Here is a 25343-nt window from a genome sequence, read left to right on the forward strand (position 1 = left end):
ATGATCTTTACTATTCAATCTGCAGCCCTCTCATTTTCTGTAAAATGCAATACGGCTACTGGGAGGCATTCTGTACACAGATGGTATACACAACGCTTTCCTGCTTGTGTGATTGGCTCACTGATTTTCCCGGAAGTCTGCACTAAGATACAAGTCACATTTTGAGCATCCCCTGCAATACAAATGTAATTTTTGGTGAGATACGCCCAAAGGGAAATCACGTCTAAGGCTAGGCTCACATCTATGCAGTATGCGTTTGATCCATTTCTGCAGTGCATTTTGCATATACGTTTTTGATGGGTTTTACTGGGTTTTAAAAAAAAAATGTTTTACTTGTTGCTGGGCAGATTAAAATGCAAAACACATCAAAAACGCACTACATGCTTTTCTGCAGTGTCTCCATTGAAGTCTGTAGAACCAAAAAACGCAACATTTTGGGTTTAAAAAAAGTCCCTGACCCTTTCCAAAAAACGCATGAAACCGGGTGAAAACGCTGAGATGTGAACCTAGACTAAAGGGATGCAGACCCTGCCAATTTTCTAATTTCCAGAGCCCTGTAGGTGCAGCAGCTGATTGATCATTATAAAACCACTCCCATTGTCCTTCACTTTGTACATGGACACAGACAAAGAAAAATCTGTTTCTTCAGAATAACAAAAGGTAGGAATCTGTAACCAAGTTTGTTAAAATCCCTGCAATGTACATGGATCGCCCAGAGGGGAATGTTTCTTTTTTCAACAAAAGTGGAGTTAACCTTTAGGCTGGGCTTACATGGTTAGTTTTTTTTTTCATTCAGCCAGCATCTGAAAGAAAAAAAAATTATCTGGTTCCTCTGTTCACACAAGCAAGGTGGATGGAGGAATTCCCCCTCCGCTGGGGCGTTGTATTCTGACAGCAGGATCCACACTGATCAGCAGCTGCAACCACTGATCTGGAAAGTTTTCCAAAATTCTCCTTTAACAGAAGTCAAATGATTCCCGGCATGATTTTTCTTTAGGTCATGCTGGAATGTGTAGTCCACCAGCTTCTTTCTCACACCATTGTTGAATATGAACATTTGTTTTTTTTGTGTACTGATGGTTATTGAAAGTCTGGGAATGCTGCCAGCTGGAGTTTGAACAAAGTCCTGCTGACCTGTAGATCCTGGCTAGTATCGCCCAATTAAGTGATTAGTGTGTATAGTTTTACACCATACTTGCCTCCCCTTGTTGCACTAATTCAGTTGTGGAATTTGCAACAACTTGAAACAAAGCCGATGGCCATTTTACATTTTTAAAAGTGAAAGTTCTGCTTGCTTCTACCGTTAATAGCCAGGAAGGCCTCCCCAGTGCAGCAATCCATGTGTTACTAAACCCACAACAGTAAAATCAGGCTGTATATGCAGTAAAGCATGCTTGTTATACAGTGGGAGATTTCTCCTTCCGCACTGGAAAAAAAAAAGGGTAAGCCAATATGACCAGTTATATACATATATGCACGTACGAATGTAAATGCACGTTGATTACAAAACACGTTACATATCGCCGCACACACTGTAGTGAGCACAATAATTCCAGCAGACCGCCTCTGTAACACTAAACTGATGACCTATAAGGGCTTTTAAAGCATCACCTATAGAAACCATAGGGTACTGAAGTATGTCGCCATTTCAGAGGTGCACACAAATTTAAGGTTTGACATATTGGGTATCTATTTACTCAGCGCAACCTTGTCTTTTATATTTTACCAAAATTTGGGCAACATATCGCCGTGCACACTGGAGTGAGCGCAATAATTCTAGCACAAAATCCTCCTCTGTAACACTAAACTGATGACCTATAGGGGCTTTTGAAAAGTTGCCTATAGAAAATATAGGGTGCTGAAGATTGCCGTCATTTCAGAGGCACAAACAAATTTAAGGTTTGGCATGTTGGGCATCTATTTACTCAGCGAAACCTTGTCTTTTATATTTTATACAGTTCGGGTAATTTATTGCTTTTGTTTGCCCTAAAATTCACTTTAGTGTGTTTTTTACTGAAATTTTGCATTTCCTAGATTTATGCAAAAAGGTCTCTGGCAGTGAAAGGGTTAAAATGTGAGGACAAATTCATACTTCCCAAATATCTGACATAGGAATAAATAGCACAAAGTATGTAGAAATAGGGCACTCCCCAGCCAGTGTGCCCAGTTACACAGGCTACAAAGAATTAAAATACAAACAATTGTTTTATTAAACCCGTAAGTGCTTTTATCTCGACTTTTCCTATATACTGACTTTTCAATGAAACCCTAATGCAGTAGTCTACAGGTTGGATGTAAAGCATAGTGCAGTATAAAGCTGGCCATGGGCCGGTTCAGCAGGGACTGGCCAAATTCCATTCTTTTTCTGCCTGTGTGTATTCCACAGAAGTCAATAGTTAGATCAACTTCTTTCAAAAGACTTGTTGGGAAATTTTTCCCTATCAGTCGGCTCCAACCGCTGATCAGTGTAGAGCCCAGCTGTCACAATACAATGTGCCAGTGGGGAGGATTCCTCCATCTACCTTGATTGTTTGGATGGAGGAATCTGTTAGTTTTTTGGGTTTTTTTTTCTGCTGGCTAAATGAAAAAAAAATTATTAATCTATAACCAGTTTAACTCTTTTTGTTGTTAAATAGTACATTATTTTATATAGAGATTTATAGACTATAAAGAGGGATTGTGGGATTTGGTTCAAAATGAGGTCCAATTGGGAGCTTTAAGGTTTGCTTCAGTTGCACTTTTTTTCTACTGATCCAGGTTTGATGATGGCGTCTGGTTATGGAGAAAAACTCCCCCTTCTTCGTCCCTATGCTTCTTAGATAAGCAGAGCCACTCCGTTGTTTCCCTGTACATGCTTACTGCAGCTAGAGATCTCTCTATATAAGATGGACTAACCATTGCATTTTAACTAATGCCAGTCTAACCTGTCTGTTATTGCTTAGAGAACACAACATCTCATGGGAAAGATTCACTATTTGCAACTTTAACTGGAGCCCACTTACCAATTAGTATTGAATTACAAAGCAGAGTATGGTAATAGCTAATGTTGTCATATACCTACATTATATAAATATGTGCCTCTCCTGTTGCAGGTCCTGTCTGCAGTGTACCATGCCCTCATCCAGCATCATGTGTATCTTGAAGGCACCCTCCTAAAGCCAAACATGGTGACAGGAGGACAATCTTGCTCTCAAAAATTTACACCCGAGCAAGTCGGTATGGCAACTGTTACTGCTCTGAGACGAACAGTCCCTTCTGCAGTCCCAGGTACGTAAGACTGTTGTCAAAGTAAATCTGTTAGGATAGAGATATGAGTCTTCCCACACTGACCCATTTCATACTCCTTAGGCTTTAGTGAGACACTGATGCCAAATAGTAAATTCAGGATCATAATGACAGTCCTGGGGTTTGCAACTTTAAAAAGCAGATCAATAATGACAATTTCCATAAAGAAAGTGTTCCAACATAAAATTGATCAGTTTTATACAGTGGGGAAAATAATTTGATCTCCTGCATATTTTGTAAGTTTTCCCACTTACAAAGAAATGAAGGGTCTATACATTTTTTATAATTGGTCTATTCTAAATAATTGGGACAGAATAAAAACCAAACCAACAAACAACCAAAAATGCCACATGAGATAAATGTTATAAATTGAGTTGCAGTTCAGTGAGTAAGATGCCTTGTTGGCAAGCACAGAGGCAAGACATTTCTTGTACTTGGTTACCAGGTTTGCACACATTTCAGGAGGGATTTTGGTCCACTCTTCTTTACAGTTCTTCTCCAAATCCTTAAGGTTTCTTGGCTGATGCTTGGCAACTTAAAGTTTCAGCTCCCACCATAAATTTTCTAAAAGATTAAGGCCTGGAGACTGGCTAGGCTACTCCATGACCTTAATTGGCATGCTGGAAGACCCATCCATGACCCTTGTTCTGGCTGAGGGAAGAAGGTTTTCATCCAAGATTTTACAATACATGGCCCTGTCCATTGGCCCCTCAATGTGGCAAAGTCAGTCAGTACCTTTAGCAGAGAAACAGCCCCAAAGCATAATGTTTCCACCTCTGTGCTTGACTGTAGGGATGGTGTTCTTAGGGTCATAGTCAGCATTTTTCTTCCTCCAAACACGGTGAGTTGAGTTAATGCCAAAGAGCTCAATTTTGGTCTTATGTGACCAGAGCATTTTCTCCAAATCCTTCTCTGAATCATTCAGATGTTCATTGGCAACTTTAGACGGGCCTGTATATGTGCCTTCTTGAGGAGGGGGACCTTGCAGGCGTTGCAAGATTTCAATCCATGGTGGCATATTGTGTCGCCAATGGTTTGTTTGGGGACTGTGGTCCCAACTGCCTTGAGATCATTCACAAGCTTCTTCCGTGTAAATCTGGGCTTCCTCACTTTTCCCGTGATCATCCTTACCCCATGAGGCAAAATCTTGTATGGAGCTCCAGACTGAGGGCGATTGATGGTTATTTCATATTTCTTCCATTTGTGAATAATCACTCCAACAGTTTTCTCCTTCTCACCAAGCTTCTTGCTGATTTTTTTTTTTTTTGTAGCCCATTCAAGTTTGTGCAGGTCTGCAATCCTGTCCCTGATGTCATTTGACATCTCTTTGGTCTTGCCCATAGTGGTGAGAGGTTTTAATGGAAGAAAGAGATTTTGTCGACAGGTGTCGTTTATACACATAACGTGCACCTTCTTAAATTGACAGGACTAATCTGTGTACCACATGAGCACATAGAAAGTCTGTGGGAGACAGAATTTTTGTTGGTTGGTAGGGGATCAAATACTTATTTTACTCACTGAACTGTAACTCAATTTATAACATTTGTATCATGTGTTTTTTTTCTGGATTTTTGGTTGATTTTCTGTCTCCATCATTTAAAATACACCTATGATAAAAATTATAGACCCCTCATTTCTTTGAAAGTGGGCAAACTTACAAAATCTGCAGATGATCAAAAAATTTTCCCCACTGTATGTACAATTAAAGGTTGAAGTACTGCTGGCTGCCTATAACTTCAAAGTGCCCAGTGATGAGGCCTCTGCCCAGAGTGTCCACCAAATTTAGGAAGAGGTGCGGGAGTGGATGCAGGAACTCTGGTTGGAAGATCTTGCCCAGACCTACCAGGTTCCATTGTTAAAAATGTTGAAATCAGATTCTTGTTGGAGTTTATTTTAAACATGTTCATGTGCCTGTTCAAGGAAATGCATGAAAAAAAAATCTGGATTTTTAAAGCCATGCCCAGGGGTGGACTGACAACTCACGGGGGCCCCTGGGCAATAGGGGATCATGGCCCAAACTCAAAAAAGCCTATGAAAAAGGTACCAGGGGCATCTCATGCGACCCCCTACTGATCCCGGGCCCTCGGACAGTGCCCGAGTTTCCAAATGGTCAGTCTGCCCCTGGCCATGCCTTAAGTTGCCCAAACTCTGAAAATGTTTAAACAAACCATGCTAGGAACCAAAACACTGGTAAAAAAAACCTGTTATTGTGAGGAATTATAGACAAAGAATCGGATGCCTACTCACCTAAAATAGATGTGGGTAATGGACCTACCAAAATCTTTACCTATCCAGAATCTATGGGGACTTTATAATCAAAAATCAAACACCACTGTAGTGGAGTACAATGGATAATTAATTATATATATATATCTAGAAAATACAGTAAATAACCAAAGCCATGTCAGTCAACAAAGACCATCACCCACCAGGCATACTACAAGGGGGTTTTAATATTATTGTAGGATTTTTAAATAGCAGGGGGGTTAAAGAACAAAAGTGGGAGGGACTAGAGTTGATGACAATGCTAATGAGGTGGTTTTCCCACCATAAGCCCTAGGAGATACAAAATGTCAACTCCGGTTTCCTCCCACACTCCAAAGACATGCTAGTAGGTTCATTGGATCCTGTCTAAAATTGTCCCTAGTATGTGTATGTATGAATGTGAGTTAGGGACCTTAGATTGTACACCCCTTGAGGGTTAGGGACTGATGTGAATGTACAATATATATGTATGTAAAGCTCTGCGTAAAATTGATGGCGCTATATAAGTACCTGAAATAAATAAATAACAGATCTACAAGATCTACAAGCATCGCAAACTTACAATATCATCTGTGCCTTGATTTCCTGCAGGTATCTGCTTTCTGTCTGGAGGTCAGAGTGAAGAAGAGGCATCACTTAACCTGAATGCCATGAACCGCTGCAGTCTTCCTCGCACCTGGCGTCTGTCCTTCTCTTATGGCCGTGCCCTTCAGGCCTCAGCACTCTCTGCCTGGGTCGGGAAAACAGAGAATGAGAAAGCGACACAGGAAGCTTTCGCTAAAAGGGCAAAGGTCAGGACAACCCCTCAACTCTTGTACCTAAAACTTGTTTTAGTCTTGTACAGAGCAAGGATTGATTATAACTCACGTCAGATTTTTTTTCTGTATGGGTTCATTAGGGGAAAATTCCCTTCACTTCCTGTCATGACAACACGACAGGAAATAGGAAGAAATCTCTACAAAATAAGATTGAATCCCTTATTTGGAAGATTTCTCCTCATCATAATCATTTGTTTCAGTGTCAACTGTAAAATTTTTGGATATCTCATCACTTTATGTTTCTGTAATGATAGTTACCTGGACAAATAGAGAGGGTGAATCTTCCCAAGGGGAATGCAGACAGCAATAAAAACCTGATGGTTGCTCTAACATCTCCGCACTCCATATGAAACTACTGATGTGCATTAAGAAAGGGTTTACTCTATACTTCAGTCACAAGACTATATGCAGTAACCATAATAAAGTAGACAGACCCTCCAATTTACAATATAAGATATTTATAAGTATACACCTATCAGCCATAAATTTATGACCACCCACCTAATATTGAGTAGATCTCCTTTGGCAATCAAAACTGCCCCGACCCATCGAGGCATGGACTCCACTAGACCTATGAAGGTATGCTGTGGTGTCTGGCACCAAGCCATCAGTAGCAGATCTATTCAGTCCTATAAATTGCCTCCATGGATCCCAAAGTGCATCCTTGTGCCATCTCTTTCCCTGGTAGGGGACCACCAGGCATCCACATGATGTAAAAGAGAACATGATTCATCAGACCAGATCACCTTCCATTTCTCTGGTTCAGTTCTGATTCTCACATGCCCATTGTAAGCGCTTTTGTCTGTGGACACGGGTCAGCATTGGCACCATGACCTGTCTGCGGCTATACAGCCCCATACACAACAAACTGCAAAGCATGCTCTGCTCTGACACCATTCTATTGGAACTAGCATTCACTTTTTTACAATTTGAGCTACAGTAGCTTTTCGGACTACACTGGACAGCCTTCGCCACATGCATCATTGAGCCTTGGCCACCCATGACCCTGTCACCGGTTTGCTGGTTTTCCTTCCTTAGACCACTTTTGGTAGGTCCTGATCACTGCAGACTGGGAACATTCCACAAGAGCTGCAGATCCTTGCCCATTTCTTCTGCTTTCAATACATCAACTTCTGAGACATGTTCACTTGCTGCCGAATATATCTCTCAGGTGCCATTGTAACGAGATATACAATGGTATTCACTTTACTGTCAATGGTCATAATGTTATTGATGATTAGTGTATGCCCAACTAATATGTGATGTGGATTCTTCACTCCTTTTCGCAAATCCCAGATTAAAACAGCTCCAAGCATGGACAGGCATTATCTAATTACTTATGATGGAACAACATTTCCCAGGGGTCATAGCCTGCCTTCATCCTTCAGGACTAAGCTTAATGGTGTATTTAAAGTGCCATAAAACCCTAATTTTGTGTCATTACAAGTAAAAGTATTGTCTTTACCTATCTGCACAAACTTTCCATCACCCATGTTATGAATGTTAGTAAATACCTGCCATCCTGCCATCCTGCCATCCTGCCATGTCAGTGGGCATCACTGTTCAATGGCAACAAAAAAGCAGTTGATCCTAGTTATTCCCCATTACCAGCTGGTCCTTTCTACAGTTGCAAGAAAAAGTATGTGAACCCGTTGGGATTACGTGGAGTTTTGCATGAATTGGGCATAAAATGTGCTCTGAACGTCATCTAAGTTTACAACAATAGAAGAGCACAGTCTGCTGAACATAATACTACACAAACATTAGATGTTGCCATGGTTTAATTGCACATAACATTTAAACATTCACAGTGTAGGGAGGAAAAAGTATGTGAACATTTGGACTTAATAACTGGTTGACCCTCCTTTTGGCAGCAATAACCTCAACCAAACATTTCCTGTAGTTGCACATCACACCTGCACAACGATCTGGAGTAATTTTGGACCATTCCTCTTCACAAAACTGTTTCAATGTAGCAATATTCTTGGGATGTCTGGTGTGAATCGCTTTGTTAAGGTCATGCCACAGCATTTCAATCGGGTGGAGGTCAGGACTCTGACTGGGCCACTCCAGAAGGCGTATTCTGTGCTGTTGCAGCCATTGTTTTGTTGAATTACTTGTATGCTTTGGGTCATTGTCCTGTTGCATCACCCATCCTCTGCAGAGCTTCAGTTGGCGGACAGATGGTCGTACGTTTTCCTGCAAAATGTCTTGATAAACTCTGAAATTCATTTTTCCCATCAGTGACAACAATCCGTCCAGGCCCTGAGGCAGCAAAGCATCCCCAAACCATGATGCTCCCTCCGCCATGTTTTACAGTGGGGATGAGGTTTTGATGTTGGTGTGCTGTGCCTTTTTTTCTCCACACATAGTGTTGTGTGTTCTTCCCAAACAACTCAATCTTGGTTTGATCCGTCCACAGTATATTTTGCCAGTAGTGCTGTGGAACATCCAGGTGCTCTTTTGCAAACTTCAAATGTGCTGCAATATTCTTTTTGGACAACAATGGCTTCCTCTGTGGTGTCCTCCCATGTACTCCATTCTTGTTTAATGTTTTCCTTATTGTAGTTGTGTCAACAAAAATGTTAGCATGTGCCAGAGATTTCTGCAGGTCTTTAGCTGACACTCTGGGATTCTTCTTTACCTTATGCAGCATTCTGCGCTGTGCTCTTGCAGTCATTTCTACAGGACGACCACGCCTAGGGAGAGTAGCAACAGTGCTAAACTTTCTCCACTTGGACACATGAACATCAAGGCTTTTGGAGATACTTTTGTAACCCTTTCCAGCTTCATGCAAGTCAACAATTCTTGATCGTAGGTCTTCTGAGAGCTCTTTTCTGCGAGGCATGGTTCACATCAGACAGTGCTTCTTGAAACCAGTAAACCCAAAACAGGTGTGTGTTTTTTAAGGGCAGGACAGCTGTCAGCAACACATCCAATATCATCACACTGATTGGAGTCAAGGTTGGCTCACTCCTGGCTCCAAATAGCTCTGGGAGAAGTCATTAAGCTAGGGCCTCACATACTTTTTCCTCCCTGCACTGTGAATGTTTACATGTTATGTGCAATTAAACCATGGCAACATCTAATGTTTGTGTAGTATTATGTTCAGCAGACTGTGTTCTTCTATTGTTGTGACATAGATGATGTTCAGAGCACATTTTATGCCCAATTCATGCAAAACTCCACGTAATCCCAAGGGGTTCACATACTTTTTCTTGCAACTGTATATCTCTAGGATGGTATAGGATAATATAATCAGTTCTCATGTCCAGTAACAACAGATCTTCCTTCAACTACTTCCAATGATGAGGCTGACAGTAATTAGAATAATAGACATAAGTACAGAGGAATAACATAGAACTTGTTGTGGTTGTGCATAGGTTGATATACTTTAAAAAGGTTAATTAACCATATGCTAATTGTCATTGTATATTGCAGATCAACGGTTTGGCATCCCTCGGGAAGTATGAACCCTCTGGATCTTCAGACTCCGCCTCCTCCAAATCCCTCTTCCAGCCCAGCTACACCTACTAAATGCTGCCCTTCACTGCCCCCTTGTGTTACATCTTTACATTCCTCCTGGGATTACCTGAATGGTATTAATGCCCCCTCCCCCACACACTGAGCCAATCATGCCAGTTGCTACCAGGGCAACAATGCAGAGCGCAATATGCAATGTACCGTAACTCATACCAACCAATCAGATGACATCTTTTACTGATGCGATAGCAACAGACAGAAAACAATTTGCTATGGGTTGCTGTACCTTGCATGACCTTAATAACCTTACTGTGACATTTTTTTGCAGTAAATGCATATTTTTGGAAGAGACCGCTAGAATTTGTTTTGTTATCAGTATGGAACATCATAATTTTCCCACATTTTAGCTGGACTTACTAGAAAAGGACCAAATGCCTCACCCACCAAGAATTAAGGTACATTTTAGGTGCAGTATGATTCTGGAACCTATTGAATTACATGTATCTCTACCTCACTGTTCTTCAGATTGAGCATGGCAGAAATGGGGTTTTCTGACCTTTTGTTACCTATTCTCGAAATATCCCTTGATTAATTAATTTGATTCAGATTTGGAAAATCTGGTGTAGTTTAGATTGATGACTATTTTCAGAGCTACCAGTTTCCACATAACAATTGACTGTTTTCTAAAGCCATCCATAGATGGATCTCTATTTGGCTGGTTCAGCAGGTACTGGATGAATTTTAATCCATCTATGGCCATTCATGTTCCAGAGTCAGATCAAATGATTGACTCCCCTTGAATGGGACTGCTGGTAAATTGTCATTGGATCAGTGCATGCAGCCAATTGGTGTATCCCAACAGTGGAGTAGTCCCACTGTCAGAATACACTAGCGCAGAGGGGAGGATTCCATAGTATATATGGATGGGGGAATGCGGTCCTGCTGGCTGAAAAAAAATGATCAATGTATGGCCAGCATAAGGTCCTTTGTTTATTTTAACATATCTATTCTACATACTTGTAAATCCAAAACTGGTTTAGAGGCGCTCATGGGTCTTTCAGAGGAGGAAGATCAAAAACAGCAATATTTTTATTGTCAACGTTTTAATGAATCTCAGTCCATCTTTCCTACATACATGCTTAGTCTTTCTCCCTTGCCTGCTACTTGCAGCTCAGTCTCGCCTCCCCTGCCTGTAAAATAGAGCTCAGCCTTTACTCTCCTCCCCTGCCTCCTAAATACAGCTCGGCCTCTCCTTCCCTGCCTGTTGGACACAGCTCAGCCTCTCCTTCCCTGCCTGTTGGACACAGCTCAGCCCCTCCTTCCCTGCCTGTTGTACAGCTCAGCCTCTCCTTACCTCCAAAGCCTACCACGAGAGCTAAGCCTTTCCTCCCAACTAAACCAGCCTCTCTTCCTCAGCCTAACAGTTGCTTTAGTTTTGAAGAAATGAAAAAAAGGATGAGAAAGATCATACAAAAGACATAAATAGAATAAAGGTATATAGGGACACTGTAGGCCAAAAGGTAAGACAATCACTTCTGTGGAAAGGGGTAACTCAGAAAATAGTTTTTTTTTTCTCAAAATACAAAAAAAAGGTTACAAATTAAAAACATGCACTATTGACCAGTCTAGTCCACTAAAGGTGCCATAACAACCACATAGAATTAAATATTACTCAGCATACTTGCCCAAAATGGCATTTTAGTTCTGGGTGGAACTTCCCTTCAATTTGTGAAATATTTTTGCAATGCTGCTATATGATGTACGACCAAAACACCAGAAACATCATTCCAATAAAACCTTTTAAAATAACTTGTGTGTGCTTTGTACTTATATAAAATGAAGTGTATAGGCTCAGACTTGGAATACAGACTGTGCAGCTCTGGTCTTAGAACAATACAGTCACCCGAAATGGCTCTAGGCCACTGATATTCTGCTGACATAGCAGGCAGCTGCCATGGCTGAACCTCCATAAAGAAAGCTGATCCTGTGGGAAAAAAAAAGGGGAAGTTACTATTTCCATAATACACTGCTACACAGGAAAATGCAAGGAATATCAATACCATAGAAGTTCATGATTATCACTTCCAGTTTTTACTAATATTGTTAGTATGCAGCACCATCTACAAATATTTGTTTGCAGTTCCTTCATAGTTCTAAAACTATACAGTATATAAACTTTGCATTTTCAAAGATGGCTAACCTTAGTCTTGTAACTGATGTAAACATCAATACTACAAAGGAAACCTGTTACCCAGAGAAGAATAAAAGAAGAACTCCAACTCTAAAGCTAAACACACATTGAAATAGAAGTGATTTGTAACAAGATTGTCCTTTGATGTAGAACAGTGGATGGCAGCATTATTGAGAGCTTGCAGCTCCGCAATTTTCAGTGTTACCAACCCATCTCCATCCTGAGCATTAGCATATACATCGATCAGCCATAACTTTATGACCACTGACAGCTTAACCCCTTTGCGCCGGCGCCTCCCGGCCCTTTAAGAGTTTCAGGAGGCGGGCAGCGTTTTAGGGTCATGTAACTGCTGTGATTCGCTATCACGGCGGTCACATGATCGGAAAAGTTCCCGATCGCAAGGGGAGATCGGGACCTTTCCGTGAGTCACGGACATATATGCTGGGAGCGTGCAGGGAGCGTGCTCTCAGCACATATGTATTTTCTAATGGCACGCAAATATGCGGCCGCTCGGTGTCAGGGCCCAGACGCCCTAGAGCCTAGGGGTTAAGTGAATAATATTAATTATTTCATTACCATGGCATCTGGAAGTGGGTGGGATATACATGCTGACCCTGAAGTTGTGTTGAAAGCATAAAAAATGGGCATTGAAGTCGCCGCAGACCAATCAGGGTGCCCATGGTGACCCATTTCCACAGCCAAAAGCGCCTACAATGGGCACGTGAGCATCAGAACTGGACCACAGAAGGTGGCCTGGTCCAATGAATCATGTTTTCTTTTACATCATGTGGATGGCTGGGTGGGTGTCAGCCACTTACCTGGGGAAGAGATGGCATCACGATGCACTTTGGGATGAAGGTGAGCAGATGGAGACAGTGTGATGTGTTGGACATTGTTCTGCTGGGAAAAACCTTAGCTCCTGCCATTCATGTGGATGTTACTTTGACACGTACCACCTACCACCAAGTACGCCTCTTCATGGAAACAGCATTCCCTTATGACAGCAGGATAAAACTTCCTACCACATTGCAAAAAAGGTTCAAGAATGGTTATTGGAGCATCAATAAGTCTGAGGTATTGAAATGGCCTCTAAATTCTTCAGATCTCAATCCAACGAGCATCTTTGGGATGTACTGGAAAAACAAGTCTGATCCATGGAGGCCTCACCTCACACCTTACAGGACTTAAAGGATCTACCTTCAGAGGTCTAGCAGAGTCTATGCCTTGATGGGTTAGGGCTGTTTTGGTGGTACAAATGGGACCTACTCAATATTAGGTGAGTGGTAATAAAGTTATAGCTGACTGTTGTGAAACCACTTTGCTGAACTGGGGAGGTACTTTCTGTGCCGTCTCCATACAACGTATCATGGTTTTGAGGTACCCTACTAAATTTGAAAAACAAATTATTGGTTGAGGGGGTGAACAAAACCTTGGACAGAGGGGTGGCGGTGGACATGGTATACTTGGATTTTGCAAAAGCGTTTGACACAGTGTGCCTCACACATGGCTAATGTGTAAGGTAAAGTCTACGGGCTTGGAAAAATCCATATGTAAATGGCTAGAAAACTGGCTAAAAGATCGTATTTAGAGAGTAGTGGTTAATGATTCATACTCTGAATGGTCTAGGGTTGTCAGTGGTGTACCCCAAGGTTCAGTGTTGGGACAATTACTTTTTATTATATTTATAAACGATATAGGGTCTGAGATTAAAAATCCCATTTCAGTCTTTGCAGATGACACCAAGCTGTGCAGTGGAATAATGTCCTTACAGGATGTCTTCAATTTACAAGCCGACCTCAATGCACTGTTTAATTGGGCAGCTATGTGGCAAATGAGATTTAATGTTGATAAATGTAAGGTTATGCACTTGGGGGCTAAGAATATGCATACCTCATACACACTAGGGGGGGGGGCACAACTGGGGGACTCAATGGTGGAGAAGGATCTGGGGGTTCTGGTAGATAACAAGCTTAATAATGGCAAAACCATCGGAAGCAAATGGACTTTTAAAGTGAAATATGATAAAGAAGGCAACATCTATAGATACAAAGCAAGATTAGTTGCCAAGGGATACTCCCAGAAATTTGGAGAAGATTACAATGAGACATTTGCTCCAGTTGTGAAACATTCCACCATAAGGACACTCCTTAGTATTGCTGCCGGAAAGGGAATGCAAGTAAAGCACCTAGATGTCAAAACTGCCTTTTTGTATGGAGACATCAAGGAGGATCTGTACATGGAACAGCCACCAGGATTTGAGAAAGAAAAGAACCTTGTATGCAAACTGCAAAAGAGCATCTATGGGCTCAAGCAAGCGGCGAGAGCATGGAATGAAAAAGTGAACAAAATACTCAGAAAGGAACGGTTCTCAAAAAGTAAAGCAGATCCATGTCTGTATTCAAAGATTCAAGAGAACAAATGGACATACATCCTAATATACATCGATGACATCTTGACGTGTTTTGAACAAGAAGGGGACTATGACCAAATAGTTCACAAACTGAAACAAAATTTTGAAATCAAAGAGTTGGGGAACATTACTCACTACCTAGGGATTTAAATAGAGCGGGAAGAGGATGGAAGCTATCTTCTTAACCAAAGTCAGAAAATTACAGAAATGTTAGAACAGTTTCACATCCAAGATGCAAAGGAAGCGAAAACACCAATGGAACCAGATTATCCAAAAAAGAATGGAACAGAAAACTTGTTACCTAACAATGATTATTACCACAGGGCAATCGGAAAATTGCTATACATCGCCACCGGGACAAGACCTGACATCGCCGTAGCAGTGGGAATACTTTGCAGGAAAGTCGCAACACCATGTCAACGCGACTGGAATGCAGTAAAGAGGGTAATGCAGTACCTAAAGGGAACAAATTGGATGAAGCTGCAACTTCCAGCATCGTCAAACCCAAAACTGATTGGATATGTGGACGCCGATTGGGCTGGAGACACCACTGACTGCAAATCTACAAGTGGTTACATCTTCCAGTATGAACAAGGAACCATAAGCTGGTCTAGTCGAAAACAAGTGACTGTTGCACTCTCTTCAACTGAAGCGGAATACATAGCAGCAGCACATGCATGTCAAGAAGCCATTTGGATTCGTCAACTTCTACTAGACATGGGACTGAATATGTCACAACCCACACCCATATTTGAAGACAATCAGGGATCCAGAAAGCTTACACACTCTGAGAAGATTAACCCAAGAACCAAGCACATTGATGTAAGATATCATCTGCTCAGAGACATGCAAGAACAAGGGGTTATCGACATCCAGTACTGCCCATCGGAGGAGATGACTGCAGATGCACTCACCAAACCTTTGCCAAGGGAACGTCATTGTTTTCTACAAAAGAGACTAAATGTCATATAATTATGCACATGCCCTTGAGAAGGGGTGTTGGGTATGCAACATCATGTACTATATACATAGTATAAATAGTGCGCCCTGCACAGTCATTGGTGAAATTGCCGACGCCCAGGTCCTAGTGCCTGCACATTAGTGCACCTAGGCAATCTGTGTATGTGCAGACCTGTGCGCCGTTGCGAGACCCGCAGTCCCTGACAGTATTATTCCAGGTTTCCTTTGAAACTTGTTGCTTGTCATAGCTACAAACTCTTGAAGTTTTTCTAATGTCTCACTTTTGTGCTTCATTAGATACGTTATTGTGTACCTGGAATAATCGTAGATGAAAGTCAGTAAATATCTGTTCCCGCCAGGTGTGATGGTTTTCATTGGTTCGCACACATCACTGTGTATCAGTTCCATGGGTTTAATGGTTTTATTCTGACTGGTCTGTGCAAGAAAGGTTCGGGTGGCCTTTGCTTTGATGCAACACGTGCACTTGCTGAGTGTGTAGCAAGGCAATATTTTCATGTCTACTGATAGACCTCTCTTTGCAAAGTCCTTCATAGCTTCTGGGTTTCGATGCCCCAATCTTCTATGCCACAGGTGGATGCACTTGTCATGTGGGTTATGAGTTGCCGCATTAGCCTTCTCACTTTCAGTGACGATTTTGTACAGATGTTCATTTAACCTTCCTCTTGCTAGAATTTGCTTTCCATTTTGAATTGTGCATTCATTACCTCTGAACTGGACAGTGAGTCCATTGCTTGCAAGGGTTTTAACTAATAGGAGGCTTCCTTCTAGGCTTGGAACATATAGAACATGCTTTACAAGGATGCTCTGCTTGCCCCCTGATGGCGTTTTGCAGTTCAGAAATCCCTGACCATTACCTTCCACTGTAATACTTTTCCCATTTGCTAGGAAGACTTTATCTTTTACACTAAAATCAATTTCTGTGAAGAATGTCTCGTCGCTTGTCATGTGACTTGTTGCCCCTGAATCAATGTACCATCCGTGTGAGGTACTATTCTGAGTCACTTTAAAAGTACCACTCCATGATGCACTTTCATTTTCTTTCATGACCGCTTTAGCTCTTTCTCTTGTGGGTAGCTCCCACTTTCGCTGCTCAGCTTTCCAGATTGAACAGTTCTTTATCAGGTGACCGGCGTTTTTGCAGCAAAAACATACCCTGGTTTCTTTGCTTTGTCTTATGCCTTCATGCACCTTCAGTGCTGCCTCTGGTCTCTCGTTCTCTTCACTATGCATATTTTCCTTTCTTCTGCTGTATTCATCAATTAATTTTCCCTTAACATATTCTAGCATCAGTTCAGTTTCCGATCTAGTTTCTAGAGCATTTATCAGGGCACTGTATGATTCTGGAAGGCTGCATAGGAGTAGTGCCACAACATGATTGTCTTTTATTTCTTCACCTATTGCACCCAGCTGGTCCACAATTTCTAGCATAGCATTTACATGTTCACCCATTTCCTGCCCTTTTTCCAGCCTCATCTTATACAGTTTGCGTAGCAGATATAGTTTACTGTTTAGGTTTGCACATTCATGCAGTTTTTGTAATGCAGTCCACATACCTTTACTGTGTTTTCTTTCCTTATATGAATGAGTTGATCGTCCTCCACTAACAGGCTTATGACTGCTTTTGCTTGCCTGTTTTTTCTGTCCCATTCTTCTGGGTTGTCATTGGGTCTGTGTGTATCTAGTACCTGCCACAAGTCATCTTTGGATAACAGCATTTCATGCTTAAACGTCCATAGCTGGTAGTTGGTATTGTTGAGCTTTGCTATTGTAAACTTCATATCTGAAGCACTTGCCATCTTTCAGTGAATTGGATACAGCTCTTTTTTCCTCACACAGGATTTGGTAGGATTGTAAATGCAGCACTTGCTTGTAGTTTTCCTTTTTCCAGTGTCTGGAGCTGGGCCCATAACCTGTTGGTTATGTGTTAGAGAAGACACTAGTAGCTTGTGATGAGGCAGAACTTGGTTTACTTGTGTGGCTTAAGTGGCAAACATACAAAACATTTCAGCAGACTGTAACAGCAGACATCTTGGTTAATAAAGAGAGAGAGAAGAGAGAGAACCAACAAGTTTTCAGATATGCACAACTGGTAACCTTAGTGTACAGTGCCATCTACTGGTCAAGTGATATTAGCACACAATACTGTATATAGTACATGCTGTTGCATACCCAACACTCTGCAGGATGCATTATTTGACTTTTGCAATATGTTTGCCTCCTCTGACAATTTGGAAACTCGGGAGCTGACCTAGGGCCCGGGGTCAGTAGGGGGCCCCATAAGAGGCCCCTGGTACCTTTTTCATAGGCTTTTTTGAGTTTGGGCAAGGACACAGGGGCCCTATGATCCCCTATTGCCCGGGGGCCCCATGAGTTGTTAGTCTGCCCCTGGATTGGAGCCATACATTTTGTACCGATAGTACGGGCATTAATTTATCATCTTGTCTGAGTGGTTATCCTTCAGGTTTACATCAGAGTGTACATTTCTGCTTGTATACCGCCAATTATATGGCGCTGAGATGCGCGCGCACATGCCGAGAATAGGGGAAATAACTTTGGTCCTTGTGATCTATGGCAAAATGGCGCCGACGCCCCGCGCATGCGCCGATAGTCGGCAAAATGGCGGGCGCGATAAGTGCAAGTGCCATTCCTCATTATAAATAGACAGAGCCAGACGTCTCCTGCTGTAAGCCCTGTTACCCTATGACTACGTGCATTGCACGAAACGCGTCAGCAGGGCTACAGCAACTGGACGTCTAGCCACCGCTGGTGGCCATCCTGATTTCCATATTTATGATCACTGTTCTTTTAAACTTTGTAATTTTGATTGTGCACTTTCTGTGATGGAATAAAGTTCCCTACAGTATCACGCTATCCTTTATTGGTCCCTCTTCATGAGGACCATCCACAGAGGCTGCACTAAGGGTGGCCCCTAATGGTGATACGCATCAAGGACCCCTGAGTACTCCATGCAGATGTGACCGGGAAGTGTACTGTATCCTGACCTGTTCTGGGAGGCGGATGACCATAGCTACACCTGTTGAGATAGGTTATATCTCTAATGCGTGTTTACACGCACTTCTGGTAAGTGCGCAATTCATTCATTTTGGATCATTTACCACCTGGACTAACTCCACGCATGCATATCGGGATCATACAGGATCCTCACGTGGGCAATCTACTTGGGACTTTTTATGCACTATACTCACCTAATTGGTGACATCACTTACTCACATTACTTATATGTACTGGTTGATTCTTATGCTTGATTTGTCATTGCTCAACATCATTGCCTACACATTGATGATATGATATTAATTATCCAGGTTGCATGGCTTGTTAATTCTGCACCTTCTCATTGTTATTTGTTTATGAGATATACTAATAAAAGGTATAAAGTGAGCGCTCCTAAGTAAGCAGCTAAGGCACTAAAGGTAATCACAGTATACCTACAAGTAACAGATAAAAACAGAGTGCAGCGCTAAAAAATATGAATACAAACGAGAAAAGTCCGTAATAATTAAATAGATGTATATCTTAAAGAATCCCAAGGAATAGCTGATAAAGCCCGGAGACAATGGAAAGAGTGCGCACTCACCGGACGCGCATGGAAAATGCGCATATAATAAATATCCCCTGGAATCTTTATGGAAATGAAGAGAATAAGCTCCAACTCTGTAAATCAATCAGCCTGGAGATGTATGAGAGAAGTCCGGAGATCCCCTTTACAGGTGGTAAGGTAATCAGCCAGGATCCAGAGCTCCGTCCCTCCGGTGGTGGTAAGCACACACTACAGGAATCCTGCAAATGGATTTAGCTCCCAAACAGGAACCAAAAAACAGGTGCCCATAGTGTAGTAATTCAAACCAATTTTAATAAAACAATCAGGATAAAAATACAGGGTAGTAGGCTGTGTACAATGGATATATTACAGCAGAGTACGCAGCAAAAGGTACTGACCCTAAGTTAAAATGGCCGCCGGGCTATCTCGTGGCTCCGGGCGGGAGATGACGTCATGCTCTGTCGGTTCCTCCCGCCCGGAGGAACAGAGCATGACGTCATCTCCCGCCCGGAGCCACGAGATAGCCCGGCGGCCATTTTAACTTAGGGTCAGTACCTTTTGCTGCGTACTCTGCTGTAATATATCCATTGTACACAGCCTACTACCCTGTATTTTTATCCTGATTGTTTTATTAAAATTGGTTTGAATTACTACACTATGGGCACCTGTTTTTTGGTTCCTGTTTGGGAGCTAAATCCATTTGCAGGATTCCTGTAGTGTGTGCTTACCACCACCGGAGGGACGGAGCTCTGGATCCTGGCTGATTACCTTACCACCTGTAAAGGGGATCTCCGGACTTCTCTCATACATCTCCAGGCTGATTGATTTACAGAGTTGGAGCTTATTCTCTTCATTTCCATAAAGATTCCAGGGGATATTTATTATATGCGCATTTTCCATGCGCGTCCGGTGAGTGCGCACTCTTTCCATTGTCTCCGGGCTTTATCAGCTATTCCTTGGGATTCTTTAAGATATACATCTATTTAATTATTACGGACTTTTCTCGTTTGTATTCATATTTTTTAGCGCTGCACTCTTTGTTTATGAGATATATTTGTATACTTTTCAGCGCTGCACCTTTATATTGATATTTATATTGGAGGGTTTTGTTTGATTGCCTCTTTCATGTTCCAGCCGGTATCTCTCTTTATAGATAGCGCTCGCATATTCACTCTTTATACATTTTGTACGGCTCTAATCGCACCGCACCCGCACCAAAAGCGTGCAGGACCTTTTTTTGGTCTGCACTAGAATCGGATGGCATGGGTATTCACACCTATGTGATCCGATTCTGCACATCGCACTGCGTTTTGGGGACCGATTTCTGGGTGTTGTTAACTTAACATACACACCCGCAGCAGTTAACATGAACAGGGTGCAATTCTGATGCAGTGCAAAATTGGCACAGAAATTCCGGACTGCATCAGTGTGAACCCAGGCTGACAGCAGTACCAGCTCCTGGACGGTGTTCTGATAATCCTCCCTCTTTCAGCCCCGTGACAGCTCAGTATACATCCCCACCTGGTTGTTAGCACTGACACTTTTCCGTCCACCCTGTCCTTCCCCCGCTACGCTCTGATTCAGGAGACAGCACTGGCCCCCCTGGAGCATGCACGTGGTCACAATTGTGACCCCTGATGCTATGCCCACTGGGTGTTTAGCCCCTGTGGATGAGAATCTGGCATTTTTGTGTGAGTAGATGTCAAGGGCACAACATCCAACTGTGTTGCTGGCAGTCTATAATACTCCATTAGAGGTTGATGTGTTTGGTCAGGGCACTGAGTGCTAATAATGTTAAAGGTAGTATGAGCCCAGGGACAAATGCCCAGAACATAAAAAGTCTGCATTATGGGCATTGGTCCTTGGGTGTATACTACCCTAAATGTTAGTACCATTAGGTGCCCTGTCAAGCCCCGCTCAGGCATGGCAGTTTTTGGCCTCCGGTAGAGTTTTACAGGCTGCCGGGAGAAGGGGTGGCCAGTGTGTTCCGTGTCTTCCACCTTCATGAAAACACTGGAATCTCAGGCATAGGGGCTTAATGCCCAGAGTGTGTAAAAAGTATGGACCCTGAACCCTGGATGCTTTCAAAATGAAATGACTAGTTTTTTGGGTTTTTTTTTAATCAAATAACTACCTACAACGTGCATTAACAAGCAAACATGTAGCTTAAAATACAGTCTTCAAACAGAATCAGTTGTGCAGGAGAAAGGAAACCAATCTAACAAGTTGAGGTCGCCAAAGGCAGTTCACCCTTTAGAATTCTGTAGGGCTGCCGCACTGAAATTGTCAGTGCTTATGGCCAATTCAGGTACCTGTCACAGACTGGGCACTCTTTCTGTCTTATACCTTTCACCATAATAGATACTCCAGTGCACTTCCTCCTTCCCACAGGGCTCTGAAATGTCGATTTTGATGTGATGACTAACTATCATGTGATCGTTGGATAAAGCATTAGATCAGTTTTGAAGATCCTAGGTGTGCTGGTGACATACTTCTCACTTTGAATGTCTTCAGTTTCCAGCCCTTGGTCACCACAACCACTTACATTTACAGACATTTTCAGGAACATGTGTGTTGGGAATATTTTGCTTTAAAAAAAAATTTACCTGTGCCTGATTGGACATTCCTGCTGCCAAGAACCTGTCACCATACTGGACACTTCTTCTGTGCACTTTCCCCCTCCCCACCACTGCGCATGTCACATTGACAGGCACATGGCCAAGTTTTGTAGCAGGGGAGGGCAAAGCCTGTTGGAGATCTAATAGACTAGTTCCCCAACAGGTCCACCTTGCTGTTGATTTACAGCACACTGTAATGGATGCATCCATAGCCACTATTGAGTCCAATAGCATCTTTCAAATTGCAGTGCGTTGTCAATCAAAAGTGTGAAACTAGACTTTCATATCCCTATCAGGCCAATGACAATGACACAAATCTTTTCCCAAATATAGGCACCATCTCCAGCCCCTTCATTTACATTTAGCTTTCAGCCGGAGAATCTCTGAGTTGAATGGTGATAGCAATAGATCCCTGTGTGGGAGGAAGTCACATTTATGACAGCTTCCCAGCAAAGTCATACACTACTCTCAGCACTGGTGTACCACTGTACTCCAACTCATAGATGGTCTTAGATACCACCAGTTTCCCAATCTACAAACTGACAGTGATTCTTAAGAATATGTTACTGCCAGAGCAACAGCTTCTTAAAGTGGCAGTAGTTAGAACTACCCAAATTAATTGCATGTGTCGATGGTGGTAGTGGGTGCCTGGATGTTTGGAACAACATACCTACGGGGTTCCTTGAAAAACTGTGTGCAAGTGTACCTAGGAGATTTGATGGTGTTTTAGAGGCAAAGGGTACTTTGATATAGTTTTTTCTGTTTGTGCACTTTAGAGGATGTTAGTTGATAATTATAAAACCTACAGTCCTTATTTTACAGCATTTTTTTCAAAAGTGCCTGCCAGGGGCGGACTGACAACTCATGGTGCCCCGGACAATAGGAGATCATGGGGCCCCTGTGTCCTTGCCCAAACTCAAAAAAGCCTATGAAAAAGGTACCAGGGGCATCTCATGGGGCCCCCTACTGACCCCGGGCCCTCGGCCAGTGCCCGAGTTTCCAAATGGTCAGTCCGCCCCTAGTGCCTGCAAAGTCCTGTATAATGCTCCAAATGGCATAAATATTCCAAGATAGTAATTGGAATATAGCACCCCGCTACAGTGCAATGCTTGGTGCTAGGGACGTTCTACTTTGCAATAAAGTCTGAGGAGGCACACATAATGCAAAAGTCAAATAATGCATCCATACTGTAAATTAATAGACACCCCATAACAGCACAATGCTTGGTGCTATAAGGATTCCACTTTCCAGTGCAGGCTGTGGAGCACACACATGTGCAGTAATACAATTCAATATTAGAGATTAGCTGAGTGACATTTGAGCTTGCCAAATGCAACTATTTGTAGTTCAAATAATACCAACCAATGTATGGTGGACTTTAAGCTGCAAGCATAACCCTCAAAGTAGAATCGCAATTCCATTAAAGTTGGGACACTGTGTAAATTCTACATAAAAACAGAATGCTTCAAAGATTCCGAGTACATTTTCTAAAGGGAGGCAGATGGCGGTCCATTGCAGAAATTCAGGCTATGATCTCCCCCACTGGATTCTTGGAGGGCCATGCAAATACACCATTGCTTAACTACTATCAGACTGAGTGCAGTAAATCACAATAGGTTCTCCCCATTCGAGCAGATTTGCTTGCATACTTCAACTACGGAGCATACGCTATCAACATTTCGTGCTCTGATTAACAGAATGCTGGATGCCTTCAGTCCTCTCTTCCTTCAGAAATTGGAATGGTATTTGGACAAGATCTTGACTCCTGCACAGAGGGACCGGCCATTTACTTTGCTCAAAGGCAGTGGCAGACTAACAACTCATGGGGCCCCCGGGCAATAGGGGATCATGGAGCCCCTGTGTCTTTGCCCAAACTCAAAAAAGCCTATGAAAAAAAAAAAAGGTACCAGGGGCATCTCATGGGGCCCCCTACTGACCCTGGGCCCTCGGGCAGTGCCCGAGTTTCCAAATGGTCAGTCCACCCCTGCTCACAAGTCCTCCCTTTCCAGTAAGTTTCAGTAAAGCCGGTTACAAACATCTGACTTGCTGGTACAGGACCCCTGCCTTTCTACATAAAATATATCCCACTGTATCTGTTATGTTGGCATTGCCAAGGACTTGGCATGTTGCTGCACATTTTTTGGTTGTGCTCACATATTATTATTATACAGTATTTATAAAGCGCCAATAGTTCGCTCAGCGCTGTACATTACAAAGGGGGACAGAACATGTGACAGAACAACAACAGCACAATGTAAAACATGAGGGGATCAAGGGCCCTGCTCTTTCAAGCTTACAATCTAGGAGGGAGGGGATGGTGGCACAGGAGGCGATAGCTGTGGGGGATGGGGTGGTAGGAAGAGTGGAGGAGGTTGGCAAGTTAGCAGGGGGTGGGGTAGGCTTCCCTGAAGAGGTGGGTTTTCAGGGTGCGCCTAAAGGAGAGGAGAGTAGGTGATAATCTGAAGGGTTGGGGCAGGGAGTTCCAGAGGATGGGTGACACCCTGGAGAAGTCCTGGAGGTGGGCATGGGAGGAGGAGACCAGGGAACTAGAGAGAAGGAGGTCTTGTGAGGAGCGGAGTGTGCGTGCTGGGTGGTACTTGGATATTAGGTCAGTGATGTAGTTCGGGGCAGTATTGTGGACGGCTTTGTACGACAGTGTTAGGATTTTGAATTTGATCCATTGCGCAATCGGAAGCCAGTGGAGGGATTGGCAGAGAGGGGTGGCGGAAATGGAACGAATGGAAAGGTGAATGAGTCTGGCAGCCGTATTCAGGATCGACTGAAGCGGAGATAGCCGGCGGCGAGGCAGGCCAGTAAGGAGGGAGTTGCAGTAATTGAGTCGTGATATGATGAGGGAGTGGATGAGCTGTTTAGTGGTTTCTGGGGTTAGGAACGTGCGTATTTTGGCGATGTTGCGGAGGTGGAGTCTGCACGAGCTTCTTAAAGATTGGACTTGGGGCTGGAAGGATAGGTTGGAGTCCAGAATGACACCAAGAACTCTGGCCTGCGGGGCAGGTTTGATGGTGGCGTTGTTGGATGTGATGGAGAAGTCAATGGGGGGTGGTGTCCGGGTTGGGGGGGGGGGGGGGGAAGACAAGAAACTCGGTTTTGGAGAGGTTCAGTTTAAGGAAGTGGAGCAACATCCAGTCTGATATGTCGCTCAGTAGGTGTGTGATTCGGGCGGAGACTGAGGTGGTGAGGTGGGGGGTTGAGAGATAGATTTGTGTGTCGTCGGCATATAGGTGGTAGTTGAAGCCGTGAGAGTGTATGAATTGGCCAAGAGGGGAGGTGTAGATGGAGAAGGGGCCCGAGGACGGAGCCTTGAGGGACCCCAACAGAGAGGGGGAGTGAGGGGGAGGTGGTGGCATTATAGGTAACGCTGAAAGAGCGTTGTGACAGGTAGGATGAGAGCCAGGAGAGAGCAGAATCTCTGAGGCCGAGGGAGTGTAGTTTTTTGAGGAGGAAGGGGTACTCGACTGTGTCGAAGGCCACAGAGAGGTCAAGGAGTACAACCCTTTTGGGAGGATGTCAGACGGCTGATACATAAGCATACTGATATCTCCCGAGATTCTTGCTAAATATTACCCCAATCTCAAGATGTAGGTACAAAAAATTCCTCCTGATACACTTGCTCAATGCTGCCAAGGCTTGCAGCCCACAAAAATTGAAACACACAGATCCTCTGTCGATTGGTCAATGGGTGGCTGTGGTATACGAGATTAATGATATGGAA

General features: G+C 43.1%; 1 protein-coding gene across 1 annotated transcript in view; it reads left to right on the top strand.

The window, feature by feature from the left end:
- LOC149431641 (fructose-bisphosphate aldolase B-like) overlaps window positions 1-11660 on the top strand; it is a 30709-nt gene extending 19049 nt beyond the window's left edge. Inside the window, exons 7-9 of the mRNA XM_089665441.1 lie at window positions 3093-3267; window positions 6142-6341; window positions 9810-11660. Coding sequence (XP_089521567.1) covers window positions 3093-3267; window positions 6142-6341; window positions 9810-9905 — 471 coding nt within the window. The 3' untranslated portion in view covers window positions 9906-11660. The remainder of the gene's footprint in view (window positions 1-3092; window positions 3268-6141; window positions 6342-9809) is intronic.
- Window positions 11661-25343: the final 13683 nt, after the last annotated feature.

The sequence above is a fragment of the Staurois parvus genome, unplaced genomic scaffold (genome assembly GCF_062004578.1).
Source record: "Staurois parvus isolate SC_StPar_1 unplaced genomic scaffold, SC_StPar_1.0 ptg002193l, whole genome shotgun sequence".
Lineage (NCBI taxonomy): Eukaryota > Metazoa > Chordata > Amphibia > Anura > Ranidae > Staurois > Staurois parvus.